A 23,518-nucleotide genomic window follows, 5' to 3' on the forward strand; every position below is an offset into this window, starting at 1 on the left:
AACCAGGAGCCTATTGGGTTAGTGCACCAACTTTCCTTCCTTCCACCTAAATCCAAACCCTATCATAGGTTACAAGTACAAATTACCTTGGCAGCTTGAACGTAACTCCCGATTTTGCAAAGCTTTCCAATATATCGCACAATTTAACACAGGTAGTATTATTTTCTGCTCAAAGGAAAACTCAGGGTTGGAATCCCTAAGATATTGCAAGTCCCAGGACTCAGGTATATTGCCAGATGTTTGTATAATACGCACCAGTACTATGCACGTCTCAAGTACTATCAATCCCTCTCTTTCCCAAGCATTCTTTTCCATTCCCATAGCCTTAAAATGTAAACAAATGTATGATTTCGGTGTGCTGTTCAATCTCCCGACGACTTCAAAATGTCTGTATTTTATTATCAAGTGGCGGTAGTCATTCCACAGGTAAGGCTTGCATCAGGCTGACATTAAAAAGCCCTATTTTCAAAACCCCTCTAAATTTTTATTGAAGCATCTGATTTGTCTTTATATAGGTATGCTTGACTTAGGCTAGAATAAGGGTTTTTAAAGAGATTTGTGGTAAATTGGGGATTGAAGGGCTAACTCTTCAACTAGTGCAAATAGACATACCATCCCTGGCTTGTCTTCACTATGGGGGTAAGTCGACCTAAGTTACGCACTCCAGCTACATGAATAATGTAGCTTGAGTTGATGTAGCTTAGGTCGACTTACCCCAGTTTCTTCACCACACTGCATCAGTGGGAGATGCTCTCCAGTTGACTTCCCTTACTCTTCTCGGAGAGCTGGAGTACCAGGATCGAGCAGAGAGTGCTCTGCTGTCGATTTAGCGGGTCTTCACTAGACCCACTAAATCAGTCCCTGCTGCATCGATTGCAGCAGGGTCGATCTCCCTGAGTGAAGACCAGCCCTTAGTGAAGCTGTGCTGGTTTGCACGAGCTGGAGATCTAGCCCAAAGAGTATTATAGGCTAGGTGATCATAATTTTCCTGTGTTTTCAAAATATTCCCATTCAAAATAATGCAGTCCATCATGAAATTTCCACCCGCAGTTTCTCAGCTGCTTTATAACCACACATTTGTACAGGTCTGCAGGCAATGAAGTAAAACATAATTTTTACAGATGAAATTTCCTCATTATGAGTTGGATCCATCTCTGGCCTGGAAAGTTAGCACCATCAGTGAATTTGCCATTGAAGATATCCCCATCAGCAAGTTCATTGCTGAACAACTGGAATAACTGTATCGACATATATTGAGATTAATATTTTTCATGTTTATATCTGTTGATGTTGTGGCATTTCTTGTTGCCTTTTACTATTTTAAATATTAAACGGTGAAAAATCTGCATTTCATCTACAAATGCACAAGTTGTGTCACAGTTGTTCGTGGCTACAACGAATGCACTGGAATCTGAACCTATTCTGGTGACTTCTATATTTACTATCAAATAGTATAAAGTTAATCTAATATGGGAGTAGTTACAGAGCACAGCACAGCGTGAATGAAACCAGCAACTGCAGATTAACATTTACATTGCTCCAATACAAACACATGCAACTTTCAATGAGCTTTTCTGTTAGGAGCTGTTTGAATGATTGTCCGAAATGTGGAAACTATATAATTAGGAAAATCTCAGTGATGTGTTTTTAAAAAAATATCTTCACCTCCTAACCCATACTTTTAGGTATAGACAAAAAAAGGGAAAACACGCTAGTACCTGGATACTATCAATCAAAAGTGTGTACACATGCTTTGTTTTCCACCTTCTCTCCACTGTGGCATGGAGAAAAGAAAAATCAGCATAGTATGAATGATATGATTGACGAATCACTTATTAGATGCATATATTATTCTGCAAGAGAACATTCAGTACACCAAGTAAACACAATCACATCAATTTAAATAGCACTAATCGACTGTGTAGGCTAGTGCAGTACAAATATGTCTTGTAGTAACAATTTTAAAATCATCTTCATCATTTCACGTAAATCCATGTAGGCTGGTATGGTAAAAGACAACTATAAAATCTCTGAATGTTCAGTAACTCCATTTCAAATCTGAACACACACTTTCTTTATACATCTTCCTATGTAAAAAAAAAATTATAATAATTCTTAAGCAGCAATTAAAGTTGCAAACGGAGCTGCTTCTTACCACTCCAAAAGCAACGGGCAGTATTTCTTCAGTGTATATAGAATGGGACTCCTGGTACACCTGTACACAACAAGAATGGTTTGCCATATGAGGCTGTCAGTTACTACTCCAACACTTAAATTTCCATAGGCTAAATGTTAATTTTTTAAAAAATAGTGACTTTTCTGCAGGTTAGAAAAGTATATCATTATTGCATGCCTCAATCCTGAGTTCAGCTCAGACCCCAGATGGGTGCAAAGATCCAGCCTCATGGATCCAGTTTCAGGATTGGGACCTTATATAAGAAGATTACAGAGCAGCACTACAGCACAAAATTAAGACCATTTTTGGGGTGTGCAAACAGAAAATTCCAGTATGCGGGTGTGTGTTAAAAGGATCATGTTAAGTTAGGTGTTACAATTAATAGGGCAGATTGTCAGCCATGACTGGTTTCTTTTGTGTCTCTTAGCTTAATTGGCTTTGTCAAGGTTCCTCCCCCACTCTGAACTCTAGGGTACAGATGTGGGGACCAGCATGAAAAACCTCCTAAGCTTATCTTTACCAGCTTAGGTCAAAACTTCCCCAAGGTACAAAATATTCCACCCGTTGTCCTTGGACTGGCCGCTACCACCACCAAACTAATACTGGTTACTGGGGAAGAGCTGTTTGGACGCGTCCTTCCCCCCAAAATACTTCCCAAAACCTTGCACCCCACTTCCTGGACAAGGTTTGGTAAAAAGCCTCACCAATTTGCATAGGTGACCACAGACCCGAACCCTTGGATCTGAGAACAATGAAAAAGCATTCAGTTTTTTACAAGAAGACTTTTAATAAAAAATAGAAGTAAATAGAAATAAAGAAATCCCCCCTGTAAAATCAGGATGGTAGATATCTTACAGGGTAATTAGATTCAAAAACATAGAGAACCCCTCTAGGCAAAACCTTAAGTTACAAAAAAGAGACACAGACAGAAATAGTTATTCTATTCAGCACAATTCTTTTCTCAGCCATTTAAAGAAATCATAATCTAACACATACCTAGCTAGATTACTTACTAAAAGTTCTAAGACTCCATTCCTGGTCTATCCCCGGCAAAGACCCAGCATACAGACAGACACAGACCCTTTGTTTCTCTCCCTCCTCCCAGCTTTTGAAAGTATCTTGTCTCCTCATTGGTCATTTTGGTCAGGTGCCAGCGAGGTTACCTTTAGCTTCTTAACCCTTGACAGGTGAGAGGAGCTTTCCCCTGGCCAGGAGGGATTTCAAAGGGGTTTACCCTTCCCTTTATATTTATGACAGGCTTAATATTCCCTTTCTCCTTTTTCTTGCTCTTCATATTGAGATTTCATGTTCTTTGGAGCAAGGGCTCTCTCTAACCATGTGTATGTGGATTGCCTAATACTATCAGATCCTGGGGGCTTTTATGCACTATTGTAATACGAGCTGATCAGGAAATTTTCAACAAACCATTTTTTCACTGAAAAATGCCAGTTTGTCTAAAAAAACCCTCCTCTTTGAAGAACAGGATCCATTTCAATGACTGTCCCTACTGGAAAAGGTTTTGGGTAAAATCTCATTTCCACATTTTCAAATTGGGAAGTTTTGGAAGTTTCAGTTGAAACAACTTTTCATTTAAAAAATTTAGTAAATTTAGACTAAAAAATGTTTTTAAAAAGAGAGAGAAAAGTCAGAATCAAAACCAAACATTTTGATTGACCTGAACCAAAACTTTGTTCAGATTTTTGGTGTGCAAAAATTTTGAAGATTTAGACTTTTTGTCCCAGTTTAAGATGGAAATTTTTTTCAATATCTCAAACATTTACATTGGACAGGAAAACTGTTTCTCACCAATCTCAAATTATCGTACCAATAATAGAAAATATAATCAGGCAGCTGAAAATATAGTATATTTAACCTTAGCTATTGATGTCCAAAATTATTGCTTGTTTTTTTAATGATTTCTCTAAGAACAGCCATACTGGGTCAGACCAATCATCCATCTACCCAGTAAACTGACTTCCGTGAGTAGCCAATGCCAGGTGCGTTAGAGGCAATGAGCAGAACAGGGTAATTGATTGAGCGTGGGGTTGCATCCCTGACCATCTTGGCTAATACCATTGATGGACCTGTCCTCCATGAACTTACCCCGTTCTTTTTTTAACTCAATTATACTTTTAGTCTTCACAACATCCCCTGCCAATGAGTGTAATTTTTGTGTTCTTTGCACTAGCACATAAGGGCACCTCAATTGTTCCTTAATCAAGTTTTTAATTTGGGAAGAATTTAAATTGGCTTTTACATAGGTTTTATACTGAGAGAGAATCACCTGTTGAATGTGAAAAGGATCTTTTTTTACTCTCTGCCAAGGTTTGTGTGGCGTAATCTACATGGACAAGGATTACCAGAAATAAGGTCTCGAAATTAAAGTGTGGTTTATGCCCACATGCCTGGACTAAAAATCTAACAGAACAGACACAGAGGATCCAGCAGAGTCAAATAGTTTTATCACAATTCTTTCTGTTCTGAGATTGCTTTCTTTATAAAGCAGTCAGATCAGCTAGAGTCAGGATGAACTGACTAGAATCATAGACGACTAGTGTTGGAAAAGACCCTAGGAGGTCATCTAGTCCAACCCCCTGCTCAAAGCAGGACCAATCCCCGACTAAATCACCCCAGCCAGGTCTCTGTCAAGCCTGACCTTAAAAACCTCAAAGGAAACAGATTCCACCACCTCCCTAGGTAACACATTCCAGTGCTTCACCATCCTCCTACTGAAAAAGTTTTTCCTAATATCCAACCAAGACCTCCCCCACTGCAACTTGAGACCATTATTCCTTGTTCTGTCATCTGCCACCACTGAGAACAGCTGAGCTCCATTCTCTTTGGAACCCCCCCTCAGGAAGTTGAAGGCTGCTATCAAATCCCCCCTCATTCTTCTCTTCTGCAGACTAAACAATCCCAGTTCCCTCAGCCTCTCCTCGTAAGTCATGTGCCCCAGCCCCCTAATCATTTTCGTTGCCCTCTGCTGGACTCTCTCCAATTTGTCCTCATTCTTTCTGTACTGGGGGGACCAAAACTGGATGCAGTACTCCAGCTGTGGCCTCACCAGTGCCAAGTAGAGGGGAACAATCACTTCCCTCGATCTGCTGGCAATGCTCCTACTAATGCAGCCCAATATGCCATTGGCCTTCTTCGCAACAAGGGCACACTGCTGACTCAGATCCAGCTTCTCATCCAGTGTAATCCCCAGGTCCTTTTCTGCAGAACTGCCACTTAGTCAGTCAGTCCCCAGCCTGTCGCAGAGCATGGGATTCTTTCAGCCTAAGTGCAGGACTCTACACTTAATCATAGAATCATAGAATATCAGGGTTGGAAGGGACTCCTGAAGGTCATCTAGTCCAACCCCCTGCTCGAAGCAGGACCAATTCCCAGTTAAATCATCCCAGCCAGGGCTTTGTCAAGCCTGACCTTAAAAACCTCTAAGGAAGGAGATTCCACCACCTCCCTAGGCAACGCATTCCAGTGTTTCACCACCCTCTTAGTGAAAAAGTTTTTCCTAATATCCAATCTAAACCTCCCCCACTGCAACTTGAGACCATTACTCCTCGTTCTGTCCTCTGCTACCATTGAGAACAGTCTAGAGCCATCCTCTTTGGAACCCCCTTTCAGGTAGTTGAAAGCAGCTATCAAATCCCCCCTCATTCTTCTCTTCTGCAGGCTAAACAATCCCAGCTCCCTCAGCCTCTCCTCATAACTCATGTGTTCCAGACCCCTAATCATTTTTGTTGCCCTTCGCTGGACTCTCTCCAATTTATCCACATCCTTCTTGTAGTGTGGGGCCCAAACTGGACACAGTACTCCAGATGAGGCCTCACCAATGTCGAATAGAGGGGAACGATCACGTCCCTCGATCTGCTCGCTATGCCCCTACTTATACATCCCAAAATGCCATTGGCCTTCTTGGCAACAAGGGCACACTGCTGACTCATATCCAGCTTCTCGTCCACTGTCACCCCTAGGTCCTTTTCCGCAGAACTGCTGCCTAGCCATTCGGTCCCTAGTCTGTAGCGGTGCATTGGATTCTTCCATCCTAAGTGCAGGACCCTGCACTTATCCTTATTGAACCTCATCAGATTTCTTTTGGCCCAATCCTCCAATTTGTCTAGGTCCTTCTGTATCCTATCCCTCCCCTCCAGCGTATCTACCACTCCTCCCAGTTTAGTATCATCCGCAAATTTGCTGAGAGTGCAATCCACACCATCCTCCAGATCATTTATGAAGATATTAAACAAAACCGGCCCCAGGACCGACCCTTGGGGCACTCCACTTGATACCGGCTGCCAACTAGACATGGAGCCATTGATCACTACCCGTTGAGCCCGACAATCTAGCCAGCTTTCTACCCACCTTATAGTGCATTCATCCAGCCCATACTTCCTTAACTTGCTGACAAGAATACTGTGGGAGACCGTGTCAAAAGCTTTGCTAAAGTCAAGAAACAATACATCCACTGCTTTCCCTTCATCCACAGAACCAGTAATCTCATCATAAAAGGCGATTAGATTAGTCATGCATGACCTTCCCTTGGTGAATCCATGCTGGCTGTTCCTGATCACTTTCCTCTCATGCAAGTGCTTCAGGATTGATTCTTTGAGGACCTGCTCCATGATTTTTCCAGGGACTGAGGTGAGGCTGACTGGCCTGTAGTTCCCTGGATCCTCCTCCTTCCCTTTTTTAAAGATTGGCACTACATTAGCCTTTTTCCAGTTATCCGGGACTTCCCCCGTTCGCCACGAGTTTTCAAAGATAATGGCCAATGGCTCTGCAATCACAGCCGCCAATTCCTTCAGCACTCTCGGATGCAACTCGTCCGGCCCCATGGACTTGTGCACGTCCAGCTTTTCTAAATAGTCCCTAACCACCTCTATCTCCACAGAGGGCTGGCCATCTCTTCCCCATTTTGTGATGCCCAGCGCAGCAGTCTGGGAGCTGACCTTGTTAGTGAAAACAGAGGCAAATAAGCATTGAGTACATTAGCTTTTTCCACATCCTCTGTCACTAGGTTGCCTCCCTCATTCAGTAAGGGGCCCACACTTTCCTTGGCTTTCTTCTTGTTGCCAACATACCTGAAGAAGCCCTTCTTGTTACTCTTGACATCTCTTGCTAGCTGCAGCTCCAGGTGCGATTTGGCCCTCCTGATATCATTCCTACATGCCCGAGCAATATTTTTATACTCTTCCCTGGTCATATGTCCAACCTTCCACTTCTTGTAAGCTTCTTTTTTATGTTTAAGATCCGCTAGGATTTCACCATTAAGCCAAGCTGGTCGCCTGCCATATTTACTATTCTTTCGACTCATCGGGATGGTTTGTTCCTGTAACCTCAACAGGGATTCCTTGAAATACAGCCAGCTCTCCTGGACTCCTTTCCCCTTCAAGTTAGTCCCCCAGGGGATCCTACCCATCTGTTCCCTGAGGGAGTCGAAGTCTGCTTTCCTGAAGTCCAGGGTCCGTATCCTGCTGCTTACCTTTCTTCCCTGCGTCAGGATTGTCAGGTCAACTTGTCCTTGTTGAACCTCATCAGATTTCTTTTAGCCCAATCCTCCAATTTGTCTAGGTCACTCTGGACCCTATCCCTACCCTCCAGCCTATCTAATTCTCCCCCCAGTTTAGTATCATCTGCGAACTTACTGAGGGTGCAATAAATCCCATCATCCAGATCATTGATAAAGATGTTGAACAAAACCGGCCCCAGGACTGACTCCTGGGGCACTCTGCTTGATACCGGCTGCCAACTAGACATTGAGCCGTTGATCACTACCCATTGTACCAGACAATCTAGCCAGCTTTCTTTCCATTTGATAGTCCATTCATCCAATCCATACTTTTTTAACTTGCTGGCAAGAATACTGTGGGATACCATATCAAAAGCTTTGCTAAAGTCAAGATATATCATATCCACTGCTTTCCCCATATGCACAGAGCCAGTTATCCATCCTGGAAAGCAATCAGGTTGGTCAGGCATGACTTGCCCTTTGTAAATCCATGTTGACTATTCCTGATCATCTTCCTCTCCTCCAAGTGCTTCAGAATGGATTCCTTGAGGACCTGCTCCATGATTTTGCCAGGACTGAAGTGAAGCTGACCGGTCTGTAGTTCCCTGGGTTCTCTTTCTTCCCTTTTTTAAATATGGGCACTATATTTGCCTTTTTCCAATCATCTGGGACCTCCCCCGGTCACCACAAATTTTCAAAGATAATGGCCAATGGCTCTGCAATCACATCAGCCAACTCCCTCAGCAACCTTGGATGATTAGATCTGGACCCATGGACTTGTGCACGTCCAGCTTTTCTAAATGGTTCTTAACCTGTTCTTTCACCACTGAGGGCTGCTCACCTCCTCCTTATACTGTGCTGCCCAGTGCAGCAGTCTGGGAGCTGACCTTGTCTGTGAAGACTGAGGCAAAAAAAGCATTGAGTACTTCAGCTTTTTCCACATGATCTGTCACTATGTTGCCTTCCGCATTCAGTAAGGGTCCAACACTTTCCCTGATCTTTTTTCTTGTTCCTAACATACCTGTAGAAACCCTTCTTGTTACCCTTCACATCCCTTGCTAGCTGCAACTCTGATTGGCCTTCCTGATTACACCCCTGCATGCTCTAGCAATATTTTTATACTCCTTCCTAGTCAGCTGTCCAAATTTCCACTTCTTGTAGGCTTCCTTTTTGAGTTTAAGCTCACCAAAGAATGGTTATAACGCTGAACTTTAAAAATTTCTAGACAGTTCAAACTCAACCTCAGGAATGTAGTTCTTCAGTCATCCATTATTTTCCTTTCATGGCTAATTTTACTTACTACTTCTGGCTCACACAGCAATCTGACCTTTCAGAAATGAGAATTTGAGAATCATCTTCCCCTGTTTTATAGCTACTTGCTGCATTACTTAGGAGAGTGCTTTTTTGCCAGTTCACCATGTGTCAATAAGTTCAGCCTAACCATAGCTTAATTTGTTGTTCTGCTTTTGTCAATCAGTCTGAACTGAAGCTTGCATGGCAGCCAGCCCTTTTTGGTTTAGTTGCTGTACTCTGAGCAGTCTCACGAGCATGGCTCAAGGTGACCCACTAATGATAGTTTCTATAAAAGCTTCTCTGTACAATTACAAAGCAAGCGTCACTAAATGCAGCTTCTAGCAATTTCAGCTAATTCTGAGTTCAGCCACTCAAGAAGCACACAAAATGAAGGTTTCTCGAAGAGTGAAAGGTAATTTTTTTTTTTTTTTTACAAATGCATGTGAGGGTATCCAATGGAAGTTAACGACTAAGTTCCTCTGGCAAATCACAGATCATTCTTTTAGGAGAAGTGAGATAAAATGGCAGAGCTACTAAATGGAGGGGTTTTTTTAAGTGTCAGGTTGTATCTGCAACTAAGTATAACTCATGAGGGAAGGTGAGAAGCAAAGTGTTTATGTCCATAAACAGAGCAGGTGGCTAACAGTATCAACACATGGATCAATAACTGGGTAGAAGTCTGTTATTAACAAAGCCTTGATCTGCATATATACAGTACAATAGGGTTACAAGGTTTCATCAAACATCATTTGGAGCCAGAATTAGATTGCACAGTTTCTTTAGATAATTGTCCCTTTCTGATTCCGGGCCTAAACCCACAATCCCTCATGATTACAGGAACAGGTCTCTATTTCCTAAATAACCCAGCTGAAATCCTCTCCTGTGCGCAGGGCCAGCATATGGCCTATGCACCATCTAATTCCCACATCAGCCTTATTTTTGAGGTCTTCAGTGATGCACAGGCATGGTGCTGACGCTCTCGGCAGGGGTGAATTTCATCCCTACTCCATTAAGTAGGAACTTGTCATTCTGATTTCAAAATACGACATTGTGGAATTGTAGAATTATAGATGGGAAAAGGGGTATGGATCCAAAGGAGTTCAAAGCAATTACACCACAGATCTATGAACCACACAACCAAGTTTATCTACCATTCTCTGAGACTTAAAATCACTGTGCCTTATCGTCCTACTTTGGCTCTGTGGGGATTAGCAGAGTAATTACTGTAATATTTTATAAAATTACTGCCTTAACCTTCCAAGTTTATAATCCTTCTCTGATATGCATATATTGTACCTGGAAGATCATAGAGAGGACACTGGGATAGTACATTTCAGAACTGTATTTTATTAATATCCTGGCCAATAGTTGTCAATCCTTTATTGTTATAAAAGTAAGTATATAATGTAACTAGTGAACAGTGATATACATAGAAGTGGCATGTACTGGTTTTTGGAATAGAATACTTTATTTACATTACTTCATCTCTGTTGAAAAAGAAATTCTGTATGTTCCCCCTGCTATTGTCTGAAAGTCAGATGGGTGCTTTGGGGAATGCCACAAGTTCTGTTTGTTTGCCAGCATGTTTTTCTGATATAAAACTTAAATATGGGCCCAACTGGAATTTCCCTAAGGAGGGGGCCCAGACCTCTCGCCAGCCCCACACTCTTCCCCCTCCCGCCTCCCAGCCCCGAGCTCTCTCATGCTGCCTTTGCACCAAAAACGCATGCTGTCCTCTCTGCACCCACAGCTCCACACACTCCTCCTGCTGTCCCCCACCCAGCCATGAGCTCTCCCCACTGCACCCAGCCCTGCAGTCTCCCTGCCCCACACCCAAACCCATGGTCTCACACGGAGAGATGGTCAGGCTGACAGACAGCATCCCCAGGAGGGGCCAGGCATTTCTGGGAGCCCTTGACTACATCCTCTGTCTGCATCTCCACTTCCCCAGGAAGCATCAAAAGCCCAGATCCAATCTTCCAAACCCTCCTGGAGGCTGAGATGCCCAGGTCCCGCTCCTCCGCTCCTCCCAGAGGCTAGGGGTGCCTGTTGCCCATGGCCCTGAAAGGACTGCAAAGGGGGAGGGGGGGCACACAGGATTGCAACACCACTGAAATTTGGCCTGGCTGCCCCTCCATCATGCCTGCTGGGAAGGGGCTCTGTTGCTGCGCTACCCAGCTCTGGTCAGCAGCCGGGAGGGATCCTGAGCCTCCCGCCCCTCCCCTTTGCACCCTGCATTTAAAGAAACCTGAACCAGTCAGATAGGAAGTGGGATTTAGGCTGTGTTGACATTTCACATGGCAGCATTTTTAAACCCATGAGAATGGATTCATTACAGGTGAAATTCCCTGTAATCCAGAGGGCCAGTGTGCTGCTAGCACCCCACATTAAGGGATGAACAGAGTCTAATATGAACCCTCTGCACGCTCAGTTTTACCCATTTTCTATTATGTGTTGGCTTCAGCAATAGGACATCAGCCTGCTGCTAGCTGGACAGCTGCTTTTCTTCCTTAAACTAAGTGTGAGGGTCGAGGTTTGATGCCTGACTGTGTGCGCTGAGATTTCTGTGGAAGAGCGTGCTCATCCCTGGGAAGTGCTGAAGTCTTTAGATCGTTAAAGAGCAGGACAGTGGCTGTTGTGCTGACCCTAACCATGTGCAATCATCAGTGTTCTTACACGTCCCCCAAGGAAGGTGTAGGATAAGTAGAGTACTGGTTTTAAAAAGGCTTTCAAATGACATTAATTGTCTTCTTCTTTGTCTTTCTTCCAGCTCCAGTCAATCCGCACTTAAGTAAGTATTTTTATCCTTTGCTGCACTTCATCATTGGAAGAATTAGATTTGCATTAATTGTTGCTTCATGGTTGTGCAATAAATGGGCAGCATTTCATTTTCAGCTGTGGTCCATGGATTCCATAAGGTCCATTTTAATTCTGTCACACATGACTGCACTTGTTTGTGGTAGGAGACTGGGACTTTTTTAAATTTCCAGTTGCTGAACAAACAGTACTCAGATCAAGAGAAGATTGCGGCTGCTGGGCATACCCCTCCCCCTGTGTCCCAAACCGATGAATAATCCCTAAGGAAAAGGCACATATGTTTTCAAAGGTCCTCCAGGTGGCAGTTCCCAGGAAGTTACTGTGATCCAACTCATCACAGTAGAACCCCCCTGGGAGCTGCCACCTGATGTGCCCAGACTACTTCTGCCCCTGCTTTCCTGCCCTGGCAGCTTAGGAGTTCAGTGTCCTGCCTGGCTTGAGCCAGACCCGCTAGCCTGCTGCAAACCCAGACCCAGGTCTGAACCATGTCCCCTAACAACTGTAGGCGTAACTGAAAGCAGCTTACAGAAGTGTTCCTGTCTTTGACACTCAGATGCCCAACTCCCAATGGGGTCCAAACCCTAAATAAATCCGGTTTACCCTGTATAAAGCTTATACAGGGTAAATTCATAAATTGTTCACCCTCTATAACATTGATAGAGAGATATGCACTGCTATTCCGCCCCCCCCCCCAAGTATTAATTAAGACATTGTAGACAACCCGTTGGGGGGAGGGATAGCTCAGTGGTTTGAGCATTGGCCTGCTAAACCCAGGGTTGTGAGTTCAATCCTTGAGGGGGCCATTTAGGGATCTGGGGCAAAAATTGGGGATTGGCCCTGCTTTGAGCAGGGGGTTGGACTAGATGACCTCCTGAGGTCCCGTCCAACCCTGATATTCTCTGATTCTATGTGTTTAAATAACCAAAGAAAAGTTGTTTTCAATGAGCTGGAGGAGATAGGGTGGAAGGCACAGTGAAATCACAGAATCATAGAAGATTAGGGTTGGAAAAGACACCAGGAGGTCATCTAGTCCAACCCTTTGCTCAAAGCAGGACCAACCCCAACTAAATCATCCCAGCCAGGGCTTTGTCAAGCTGGAACTTAAAAACCTCTAAAGATGGAGATTCCACCACCTCCCTAGGTAACCCAGTCCAGTGCTTCACCATTGTCCTAATGAAATAGTTTTTTTCTAATATGCAACCTACACCCCCACCACTGCAACTTGAGCCCATTACTCCTTGTGCTGTCATCTGCCACCACTGAGAACAGCTGAGCTCCATCCTTTTAGGAACCCCCGCTTCAGGTAGTTGAAGGCTGCTATCAAATCCCCCCACCCCATTCTTCTCTTCTGCAGACTAAATAACCCCAGTTCCCTCAGCCTCTTCTCGTAAGTCATGTGCCCCAGCCCCCCAGTCATTTCAGTTGCCCTCTGCTGGACTCTCTCCAATTTGTCCACATCCTTTCTGTACTGGGGGGACCAAAACTGGATGCAGTGCTCCAGGTGTGGCCTCACCAGTGCCGAATAGAGGGGAATAATCATTCCCTCGATCTGTGGGCAGTGCTCCTACTAATGCAGCCCAATATGCCATTAGCCTTCTTAGCAACAAGGGCACACTGTTGACTCGTATCCAGCTTCTCATCCACTGTAATCCCCAGGTCATTTTCTGCAGAACTTCCACTATGTCAGTCAGTCCCCAGCCTGTAGTGGTGCAAGGGATTCTTTCAGCCTAAGTGCAGGACTCTACACTTGTCCTTGTTGAACCTCATCAGATTTCTTTTGGCCCAATCCTCCAATTTGTCTAGGTCACTCTGGACCCTATCCCTACCCTCCAGGGTATCTACCTCTCCCCCCAGCTTAGTGTCATCCACGGACTTGCTGAGAGTGCAATTAATCCCATCATCCAGATCATTAATGAAGATGTTGAACAAAACCGGCCCCAGGGCCGACCCCTGGGGCACTCCACTCCACTGCCAACTAGACATCGAGCCATTGATCACTACCCATTGAGCCTGATGATATACCCAGCTTTCTATCCATGTTGTAGTCCATTCATCAAATCCAGACTTCTTTAACTTACTGGCAAGAATACTGTGGGAGACCATATCAAAAGCTTTGCTAAAGTCAAGGTATATCACAACCACTGCTTTTCCCATATCCTCAGAGCCAGTTATCTCATCATGACTTGCCCTTGTTGAATCTAATATCTATGTATACAGTGGTGTTGTAGCCATTTCGGTCCCATGATATTAGAGAGACAAGGTGGGTGAGGTGATATCTTTTATTGGACCAGTTTTTGTTGATGAGAGAGACAAGCTTTTGAGCTACCCAGAGCTCTTCTTCAGCTCTGGGAAATTTAGCTGTGACACTGAGTCTCTTTAGTGAATATCTCGTTATTTGTACCAGTGATTTTGAAAAACTGTGATCATTTATTGGATGAGATGCTCAAATAGCTGAAAGCAGAGCTTTCTTGCTGTTTCTCCAAAGGCGAAGCAAGCTAACGTTATAAAAGGATGTTACTAAGCTGAAATCCATAGACATTTCCTTATGGTGGTAATATTTGATGAAATATCCCACTAGTGATACTTGACAAAAATAAATCTCAATAAGCATTTTGGCTGTGTGTTGAGCTTTAGGGGCTCCTGTGGCAGACTGAATAAGAGGGAAACTGCTACAGGCAATGAGAAACATACCTTTTATTGCCCAGACATCGTGTTTAGTAAGGTGTGCAGAAATACAGCTGGAAACAGAAGGAAGTATTTCAGGCCCATCAGTATTACTGCTATCAGTCAACTACAATGGGAGCAAAACTGGTTCTCAGCTACTGTGAACAGTTCAAGAATCATAGAATCATAGAAGATTAGGGTTGGAAGAGACCTCAGGAGGTCATCTAGTGCAACCCCCTGCTCAAAGCAGGAACAACCCCAAGTAAGTCATCCCAGTCAGGGCTTTGTCAAGCCAGGCCTTGAAAACCTCTAAGGATGGAGATTCCACCACCTCCCTAGGTGACCCATTCCAGTGCTTCACCACCCTCCTAGTGAAATAATGTTTCCTAATATCCAAGCTAGACCTCCCCCACTGCAACATGACCATTGCTCCTTCTTCTGTCATCTGCCACCACCGAGAACAGCCTAGAATACAGAATACAAGAGAACCTCAGAGTTGCAAACACCTCAGGAATGGAGATTGTTTGTAATTCTGAAATGTTTGTTAACTCTGAACAAAATGTTATGGTTCTTCTTTAAAAAGTTTTCAACTGAACATTGACTTAATATTTAAAACATTGAAACTTTACTATGCAAAAGAAAAATGCTTTTAACCATCTTAATTTAAATGAAACAAGCACAGAAACAGTTTCCTTACCTTGTCAAGTCTTTTTTAAAACTTTCCCTTTCTTTTTTCAGTAGTATACATTTAACACGGTATTTGCTTGTACTCTACTGCACACTTGTACTGCATTTGCTTTTGCTTTTTTTTTTTTTTTTTTTTTTTTTTTTGTCTCTGCTGCTGCCTAATTGCATACTTCCGGTTCCAAATGAGGTGTGTGGTTGACCAGTCAGTTAATAACTCTGGTGTTCATAACTCTGAGGTTCTATTGTAGATGACTCAACACTTTAAATCTGTTTGCTGATGATCCCGTCTAGTGTGTTAATAATTAGGGCAGAATGGAAAGACTTCTATTGAATTAGCATTTAATCAGCCCTTCGTTGACTACATATATATTTAATTTATTAAGAAAATATTTAATAGCATTCCCAGGTGCATTAAATTACATATGTCTCAAATTTTAAAGATTAAAATTTCTTTCCTTCTTTTCTTCTTTCATGGCAAATTTATTGTTCAGTTAAAGGACCCAGATTAACAGTCCTAGACATTAAGTCCTCTGTCTACAGTACAGTTTCAATGTGGGAAACGTCAGAGCTGCATTAGTAAGAAGGATCACTTTGAGCAGTGAGAGGGGGTATTTCATTGCCCTACCCATACCCATGCCCTTGGTCTGTCAGGATCAGCTTCCAACTGTGCTAGTGAAGATGGGGAAACATGTCAGTCAAGAACTGGAGTGAGCCCATCCAATCATTTTACTGAGGCCTGGGCTACACTAATGCTGTAATTCGACCTAAATTACGCTAGTTAAGTTACATAAGTAATGTAACTTAAGTCGACGTGCCTTAGTTCGATTTACAACGGTGTCCACACTACTCTGTGTCAACGGGAGACACTCTCTGGTGACATAGCTTCTGCCTCTAGGTGAGGTGGATTACAAACGTTGACAAGAGAGTGCTCTCCCATCGACTTAGCTTGTCTTCACCAGATGCACTAAATCGATGCTGCTGCATTGATCGCATCAGCGCCAAGTGTAGTGTAGACATGGCTACAGAAAAGCCATCAGTGGTAACAACTTTAGGTCAGTAATATCTGGGGCAAAATGCCTCGCCCTTCTGAAGTCAATGACAAAATTTTCAGTAGGGCCAGGCCTTCATCCTTTAGATGGATTCAAACTAGTAAACTAGAGATAAAAGATTCTGTATTCCATTACGCACATTATCTTTGTTTTCTAGATCTCGTCTTATTTATCTCACAAGTGTCAATTTAAAGATGCTGTCTATCTGTCTCTCTGTGTAAATAAACCACCAAAACCCTGTGTTCATAGACAACTAAGAATTGATTTAAAACCCAGGAAATTCTGCCCCTTACTTTAACTTGATGGGCCTGATTCTGTGTAAATCAAGAGTAGTCAGTGGAGTCACCCTGGATAAAACTGATTTGTGTGAGACCAGAATCATTCGCTTCATGCATAAATTCTGCAGCATGCAAATGACATAAAATGATTCCTTATTATGAGACTTCTGAAATAGCTAAATGAGCATTTCCAATGGGTTAAAGACTGAGATTTAGCCTTAAATCTGTATTCCCTTTCTTTTGTGAGTTTATTAAAGACTGTTGTCTTGATATGTGCATGTAACTCCCATTAATGTAAACAGAAGTTATGTTTGAATAAGGAAAGAGATTGGAATATAAATATTCATATTTAAATGTGGGTCTTATGAGGGAATGGATGACATGAGGGATTAATGATAGAATGCAGAGCATTTTGTCTTGAGGATGCATTTTCACATTTGGCCCTGATTAGCCGTGAAACTAATTAATGGCCTCAATCCAGTTTCTAAATTGCCATGTGCTTGTAAAATAAAATCTACCACCCTATTGGTGCTGTTGACCAGAGGCCCATGACCTGATCCTGAATTATAAGGCTAGATTAATATATACATATTGCAAAAGTGCTTCTAATAATTGTGAGTGAAGCCAATATGGCTGAGATGTAAATAGGAGGGCGTAAAGTATGAATATGTATGTTAAGTGAGGCTTGGAATATGCTGAGGCCTACTGAGGTGTGTTAGGCATACATTTGTTAGCATGGTATTATTGTGTGAACGAAGGTTACTGAATGATATATGGCAGCTGCACCTTCCCTACACCAAAGGCAGCATGGGGTATGGTAAGCAGAGATGCAGGAGCCTGAGGTGAGCTTGATCCCAGCGTTTCCACCTGTGGGGCCCAGCCCAGCGAGGTCCTGGGGCATCAGGGGGCTGGAGGTTGTAAAATTTAGTAATGTGTATCTTGTTGCAGTTTAGCAATGCATTTTGTGGTAAACAGGTAAACCACAAACAGATGGTAGCATCTCAGGGGCTTTTAGCAATTAGAGCTAACCACATATACCAAAACTATTGGGAAAGGGACGGATGCGAGTGGCTGGCTTAACTGTTGGAAATATGACTATGGTCAATTGAAATAACACGTGTAGACAGGTGGAACCCTAACGCTGGTCTCCTGGAATACTCGCGATGAATAAGGGCTGAGACTTGATCAGATATGGCCCCAGATGTATGTGGGTGGAATGGAGAAAGGTGTATAAAAGTTTGTCAAACCAAGCCCTAGTGGGGAGATCCAGAATGACAGTGGAGGTGACATCCAAAACCATCATCTCCTCTTGTGGTGTGCGCCACTGGCTGTTTCTTCCATCTTTGTTTCTAACGGTCTCCGAAAGGTTGTAGGTATGCATAGTGTAAGACTGTAAGTATGAACAATGCGGGAAACTACTTTACTGCAATTCTCTGATTCTTATACTTATGTATTTGGTTTTTATATTATTTCAATTATAGTCTGTGTTAACTCAAGCTCATAAAATTTCTGTGTGTGTTTCACCAATCTCATCTTCTTAATTAGCACCAAATAGCCACCTGAGTAAAAGAACCTGTTCTTTGTGACAGGTGCACTTTGCAACCGAAATTAACTCCAGGCTACAGTGCTGAATGGCTCCTTTATTGATGCTCTTAGAAGATAGGACAAAATTTAAATGGACTTAAAGACCTATTCAGCCAGACAGGACTGTGTGGGGATGCACAGACTGCCAGCACTCACGATATACCTCTTTAATGGATGAATAAAGGACGGTGACGATCTGTTCAAAAACTCTTGAATTCACAGACAGGAAATGTGCAGATCTAACATCTCAAGTTATTTCCATGTTTATACTTTTGTCTATTTGTTTATATGTATATAGAGTCAAAGATACTTGGCACCAGTCCTTTCCAATTTATTCCAAATGCCTGAGTCCCATTTGCAGCTGACCCTGTGTTAAATAAATGGCAAACTTGTGCCTACTTTTTCATCGGGCCTGAAATTTGTTTTTGCTCTCTCAAAGGAAAAAAGCTTTTAATCTGCTGATGTGGAATTTCTAAATGAACCTTCTGCAGCATGCTTCAAAGTGCAAATGTAGCCTTTAAACTACTGCAGCACAGTTAGAAATGGCAAGACGGATGGTGAAGCTGACTTTGGGTTTAACTCAGCTTGTTGTAGGAGCTGGATCAGATTTTACTCATTTTCCACTCTGGTTAGCTGTCATGTAAGCAATATTTCATCGCTGAATTGTATCACTCTGTGCAGGAATAGCGCGTGTAGGGTACTGACAACTCTGAGTTTCCATCTGCGGAGCTCGCTATTAATGGGACACTTTGGGTCAGTAGAGAGGGGAGATGGCCCACACCGCAGACCCCACAAGTGACAGTGGGTTTGGGCCACAAAACCCGTGGCTTGTCTGAGATCTGCTTGGATGTTTGGGCAGATGAAAGGGGCCACTTTTAGCTCTCTCATCAGCATGAGTCCTGTTGTCAGGACACCCCTTTAACCACAACTGCCCCTTGAATCACCTCAAGGGGGGGGTTGTGGGAGGAGCCAATGCAAATTAAGGCCAATTTGATCTGAATTAACTTGTTCTGTAGCATTAGCTTGTCCTGCAGGTTTTGTAGGGGGTATCCTAGTGGAAGTGTTACCAGTCCCACCCCAGTCCTCCAAGGCACCTGCTAGCAACACCCTCTCCTTTGATCACAATGTAGACAAGGATCAGAGGCTGCAGTTTCCATCCATCTGTCATATTCCTAAGGCAGTTCAGCACCTTGAGAGCTATAGTAAGGGTTTGTCTAAGTGGAGGGGAGCCCAATGTACACATCAGGATATTATATGGAACAGGCTATTTTAATATTGGATTGGTGCAAAATACATTTCTAAAGGTGACACGCTCCGCTTCTATTTTGTTCATAGATCTTCATCTGCACCGCACTTCTTTCATGAGCTTTGTCGGTGTCACTGTGTACTCTTTTGTGAGCTAAGAAATAAAGCAGCAGATGCTAATCTGCATCAGTTCACATACATCATTATTCAGGTTATTGGATTCCACAGAGTGTGTAACTGTTTTTCAGATTTCTTCTCCGTTGTGCTTGTGACAGTGCTCATGTATTTAATGATTTTGTATATTATAAGTTTTCCCTTAAATTATACTCCAAAATGATGTGTGCGGGGGGAGGGTTTCATAATTAAACAAATGTACAGTTGACTGTCAGTCATACTGATGGTGAACAATCCTTTCAGGCCAACTGAGGGATGGTGCTTTAGTTAACTTGATTCTTACAGTCAAATGGTGATGATTCTACTCAAGTCAGTGGATTTATCTGAGAAAAGAGGTAAATCTGATCATTGTTCTGAGGGAGTAGACATATGTGTCTGGGATAACCTGGTTTTGTAGAGGAATGTTTCATGCTCAGCACCACAAAGTAGACACTTTTCTTTCAGTCCTCCTAGCCTAACCAGAAATGGGATGAGGAAGAACCAGAAAAATCTCTCAAAATTGCCATAGGGCTTGGGGTGAAATGCCAAGCTTAATTTTTCAGATTTGGGTATTAGATGATTTCAGATCAGCTTCAGGTTAGCCGCCATTCTTTGGGATCCTTACCCAACCCTAGCTCCAACTCCAAGGGCCTGTGTGCTGATCTCACTAACATAGTACAACATCACTGACCTGAGTGGATACATTACATATTTAACCTCCTAAACCTGCAAACACTTAGACACCTGCTTGACTTAACACCCCTCAGTAGTCGTGTGTAGAGCTTGGCAAAATAGTCTTTGTACAAGTGAGCGCATGTGAGAATGACTCTAGAACTGGTAGGTAGAGCATTCTCCTAGAATGTGGTTAGATCCAAGTTGAAGTCCCTGCTTCAATAGTTATTTAAGTATTTATAAGAAATGGAACAGATTCAACATGAGAAATTGATAGAGACCCCTAGCTCAATGGTTAGTGCAGGCTGTTGCAATTGGGAAGATCCATGTTCAAATCCCTTTTTCATATGAGGTGTAGGGGGCATAGAATGCGGCTCTCCCATATGCCAGGAGGCTAAAGGTTATCACTGAGCTAAAGATTATCAGGTAGGTCTCCTTCCTACCCCACCCCACCCATTTTGTGAATGAAGTCTTCATTGGCTTTGGTCAAAATCCCTGAAATTGGCATGGAATTTTTGGAGTTGCGTTGAAATGAAACTTGAAGCATTGGCTCAACTCAACTTATTTTTTTTTTTTGGCTTAACAAGTCACCTAATTTTTTTTTAAAAAATCATTTTTGGTTTGACCCAATTTTTTTTTTTAAATTTTGGACATGCCAGTAAACCAAAAAATCTATTATGTGCCCAGCTCTAGTTTCCTGGAGGCCAGTGGAGCACTATTGCACAATAGTGAGTACAAAATGCACACCTATGAAGGAGGTAGTAACAAACAGACAGTATACAGACAACTGTTCTCTCCTGCCAGTGAAGAAATATATCCACTGACGTTGCTGGAGCAGTGCACACATGGGGACTGCTCGTGTACATAAAGTTCAGCAGGTGCCTTGGGGGCCTTACACTGCTGGGAAGGAGATGAGAATCCAGGCCCCAAAACCTCGGATGGTTTGGGTTCCTGGCTACCCAAGAGTGCAACTTTGTGCTCATGTAATAATGATACACTCAGCTGCAATATACTGAGTTGCATGAGTTGACAGTCCCACGGTATAAACAGGAGGAGACCGCTGGAAATTACTCAGCTGGAAACCTTTGATTGTAAGCCTTGCTTACTCCTTAAACTGGAGTCCAACTCTCTCGGCCTTAAGGGCATTTTGCAAAGCTTGTCTGTTCTCCTAGGCTTTTCCAAAGGGTGGGTGGCCTAAGAAGGGCTGAAGGATAATGCTGAATGGTGGAAGGGGATCTATTTGATAAGATCTGTACATGTTTTCAGTTTACACGTACACCTGGAGTGATAGTCGGGTGTATATTTTAGCAATTACAATAAAAAAAAAACTATCGTAAAGGAAGACACATCCTTGACATTCTACCCGGATTTCAAAAAAATTCACAATGTCCAATATTAATAATGGCCATTGTCCTTTAAAAAGGTTGTTGCACTTCAAGACTTTTGACAGTTACGCATACAATGGTTGCAATGACTGAAGTCGTGTTCCTTTACTGTGTTGGCTGTAGGAGAGTTTCACTGTGGATTTGAAGATGGCAACATATGTCTATTCACTCAAGATGATACGGATAATTTTGACTGGACGAAACAAAGCACTGCCACCAGGGACACAAAATATACCCCAAACACTGGACCCAACGCAGACCGAAGTGGCTCCAAAGAAGGTAAAACGTAGCTTAGATTTCTGCAACAACAGACCCTCAGCAAATGCAAATCAACATAGCTCCACTGAGGATCTACCCAACATGTTGAGTCCCAAGGCCTTGTCTTTTCTTAATGACAACCAGCAATATTTAGGTTGAAAATACTGAGCTATGATAATTCTGTAGGGACTCCATAACATTTAATAGAGATGATCCCAAAGCAAAATCTTGCATCTGAACATTTACATACAGAGGTCAGATCTGTGTCTAAAACCAAGCTTTGTGGCTCCTGACCAGTCCTGTTTGTTACCATTTCTAATGGACATTTTAAAGATGATCAGTTTCAGACAATAGGTCCTGTAGTGATGTATATTTCAAACTTCCTACAAAGTTCTGTAGCTTTTAGTCATTTAAATTCTTACTAGCAGATTGTGAGAGCTAAAAGTTTCATTGCCCTGTCTTCATTTTGTATCCTGCTAAAGGGCGTGATTTGAAATCTGCCATCCCTGTTAACTAAAGCACTGGATTCTGCTTTCTGTATGCATTCGAACGTTGACTTTCAGACTTACAGTACAGGATTGTGATCGCTCACACTACTTTATACTCCACATCCCACCTGCACTACCAAACACAGTAATGCTTGCGTTGCCTGTGCTTGGTTACAGTTATTGAGCAAGTCACATTAAAAAACTAGTATCTATAATGCTGACATAAACTAGAATCAGGATCATTGAATAATGTGTTCTTTCACTGAGAATGGGCTTTTGAACCGTGTATCCCACAGTATTCTTGCCAGCAAGTTAAAGAAGTGTGGGCTGGATGGATGGACTGTAAGGTGGATAGAAAGCTGGCTAGATTATCGGGCTCAACGGGTAGTGGTCAATGACTCCATGTCTAGTTGGCAGCCGATATCTAGCGGAGTCCCCCAAGGGTCGGTCCTGGGGCTGGTTTTGCTGAATATCTTCATTAATGATCTGGAGGATGGCGTGGATTGCACCCTCAGCAAGTTTGCAGATGACACTAAACTGGGAGGAGAGGTAGATACGCTGGAGGGTAGGGATAGGATACAGAGGGACCTAGACAAATTAGAGGATTGGGCCAAAGGAAATCTGATGACATTCAACAAAGACAAGTGCAGAGTCCTGCACTTAGGACAGAAGAATCCCATTCACTGCTACAGACTAGGGACTGAATGGCTAGGCAGCAGTTCTGCAGAAAAGGACCTAGTGGTTACAGTAGACGGGACGCTGGATATGAGTCAACAGTGTGCCCTTGTTGCCAAGAAGGCTAATGGCATTTTGGGCTGTATAAGTAGGGGCATTGCCAGCAGATTGAGGGACGCGATCGTTCCCCTCTATTCGACATTGGTGAGGCCTCGTCTGGAGTACTGTGTCCAGTTTTGGGCCCCACGCTACAAGAATGATGTGGAAAAATTGGAGAGAGTCCAGCGGAGGGCAACAAAAATGATTAGGGGATTGGAACACATGACTTATGAGGAGAGGCTGAGGGAACTGGGATTGTTTAGTCTGCAGAAGAGAAGAATGAGGGGGGATTTGATAGCTGCTTTCAGCTCCCTGACGGGGTTCCAAAGAGGTGGATCTAGACTGTTCTCAGTTGTAGAAGATGACAGAACAAGGAATAATGGTCTCAAGCTGCGGTGGGGGAGGTCTAGGTTGGATATTAGGAAAAGCTTTTTCAGTAGGAGGGTGGTGAAGCACTGGAATGCGTTACCTAGGGAGGGGATG

The 23,518-nt window shown here is 43.0% G+C and overlaps 1 protein-coding gene across 5 annotated transcripts in view; it reads left to right on the forward strand.

Moving 5' to 3' along the window:
• The window catches only part of MDGA2 (MAM domain containing glycosylphosphatidylinositol anchor 2), a 691,558-nt gene that overhangs the window by 646,047 nt on the left and 21,993 nt on the right, over nt 1–23,518 (forward strand). For 4 of the 5 annotated variants that reach the window (XR_012669125.1, XR_012669126.1, XR_012669128.1 and 1 more), the window contains 2 exons: nt 11,752–11,772; nt 21,639–21,794. Coding sequence is in view for 1 of the 5 variants with exons in the window: in XM_048853669.2 (XP_048709626.1) it covers nt 11,752–11,772; nt 21,639–21,794 (177 nt within the window). In the remaining 4 variants the exon portion in view is untranslated. The remainder of the gene's footprint in view (nt 1–11,751; nt 11,773–21,638; nt 21,795–23,518) is intronic. The other variant, XR_012669127.1, reaches the window with a different exon arrangement.

This window comes from Caretta caretta, chromosome 6 (assembly GCF_965140235.1).
Source record: "Caretta caretta isolate rCarCar2 chromosome 6, rCarCar1.hap1, whole genome shotgun sequence".
Taxonomy (NCBI): domain Eukaryota; kingdom Metazoa; phylum Chordata; order Testudines; family Cheloniidae; genus Caretta; species Caretta caretta.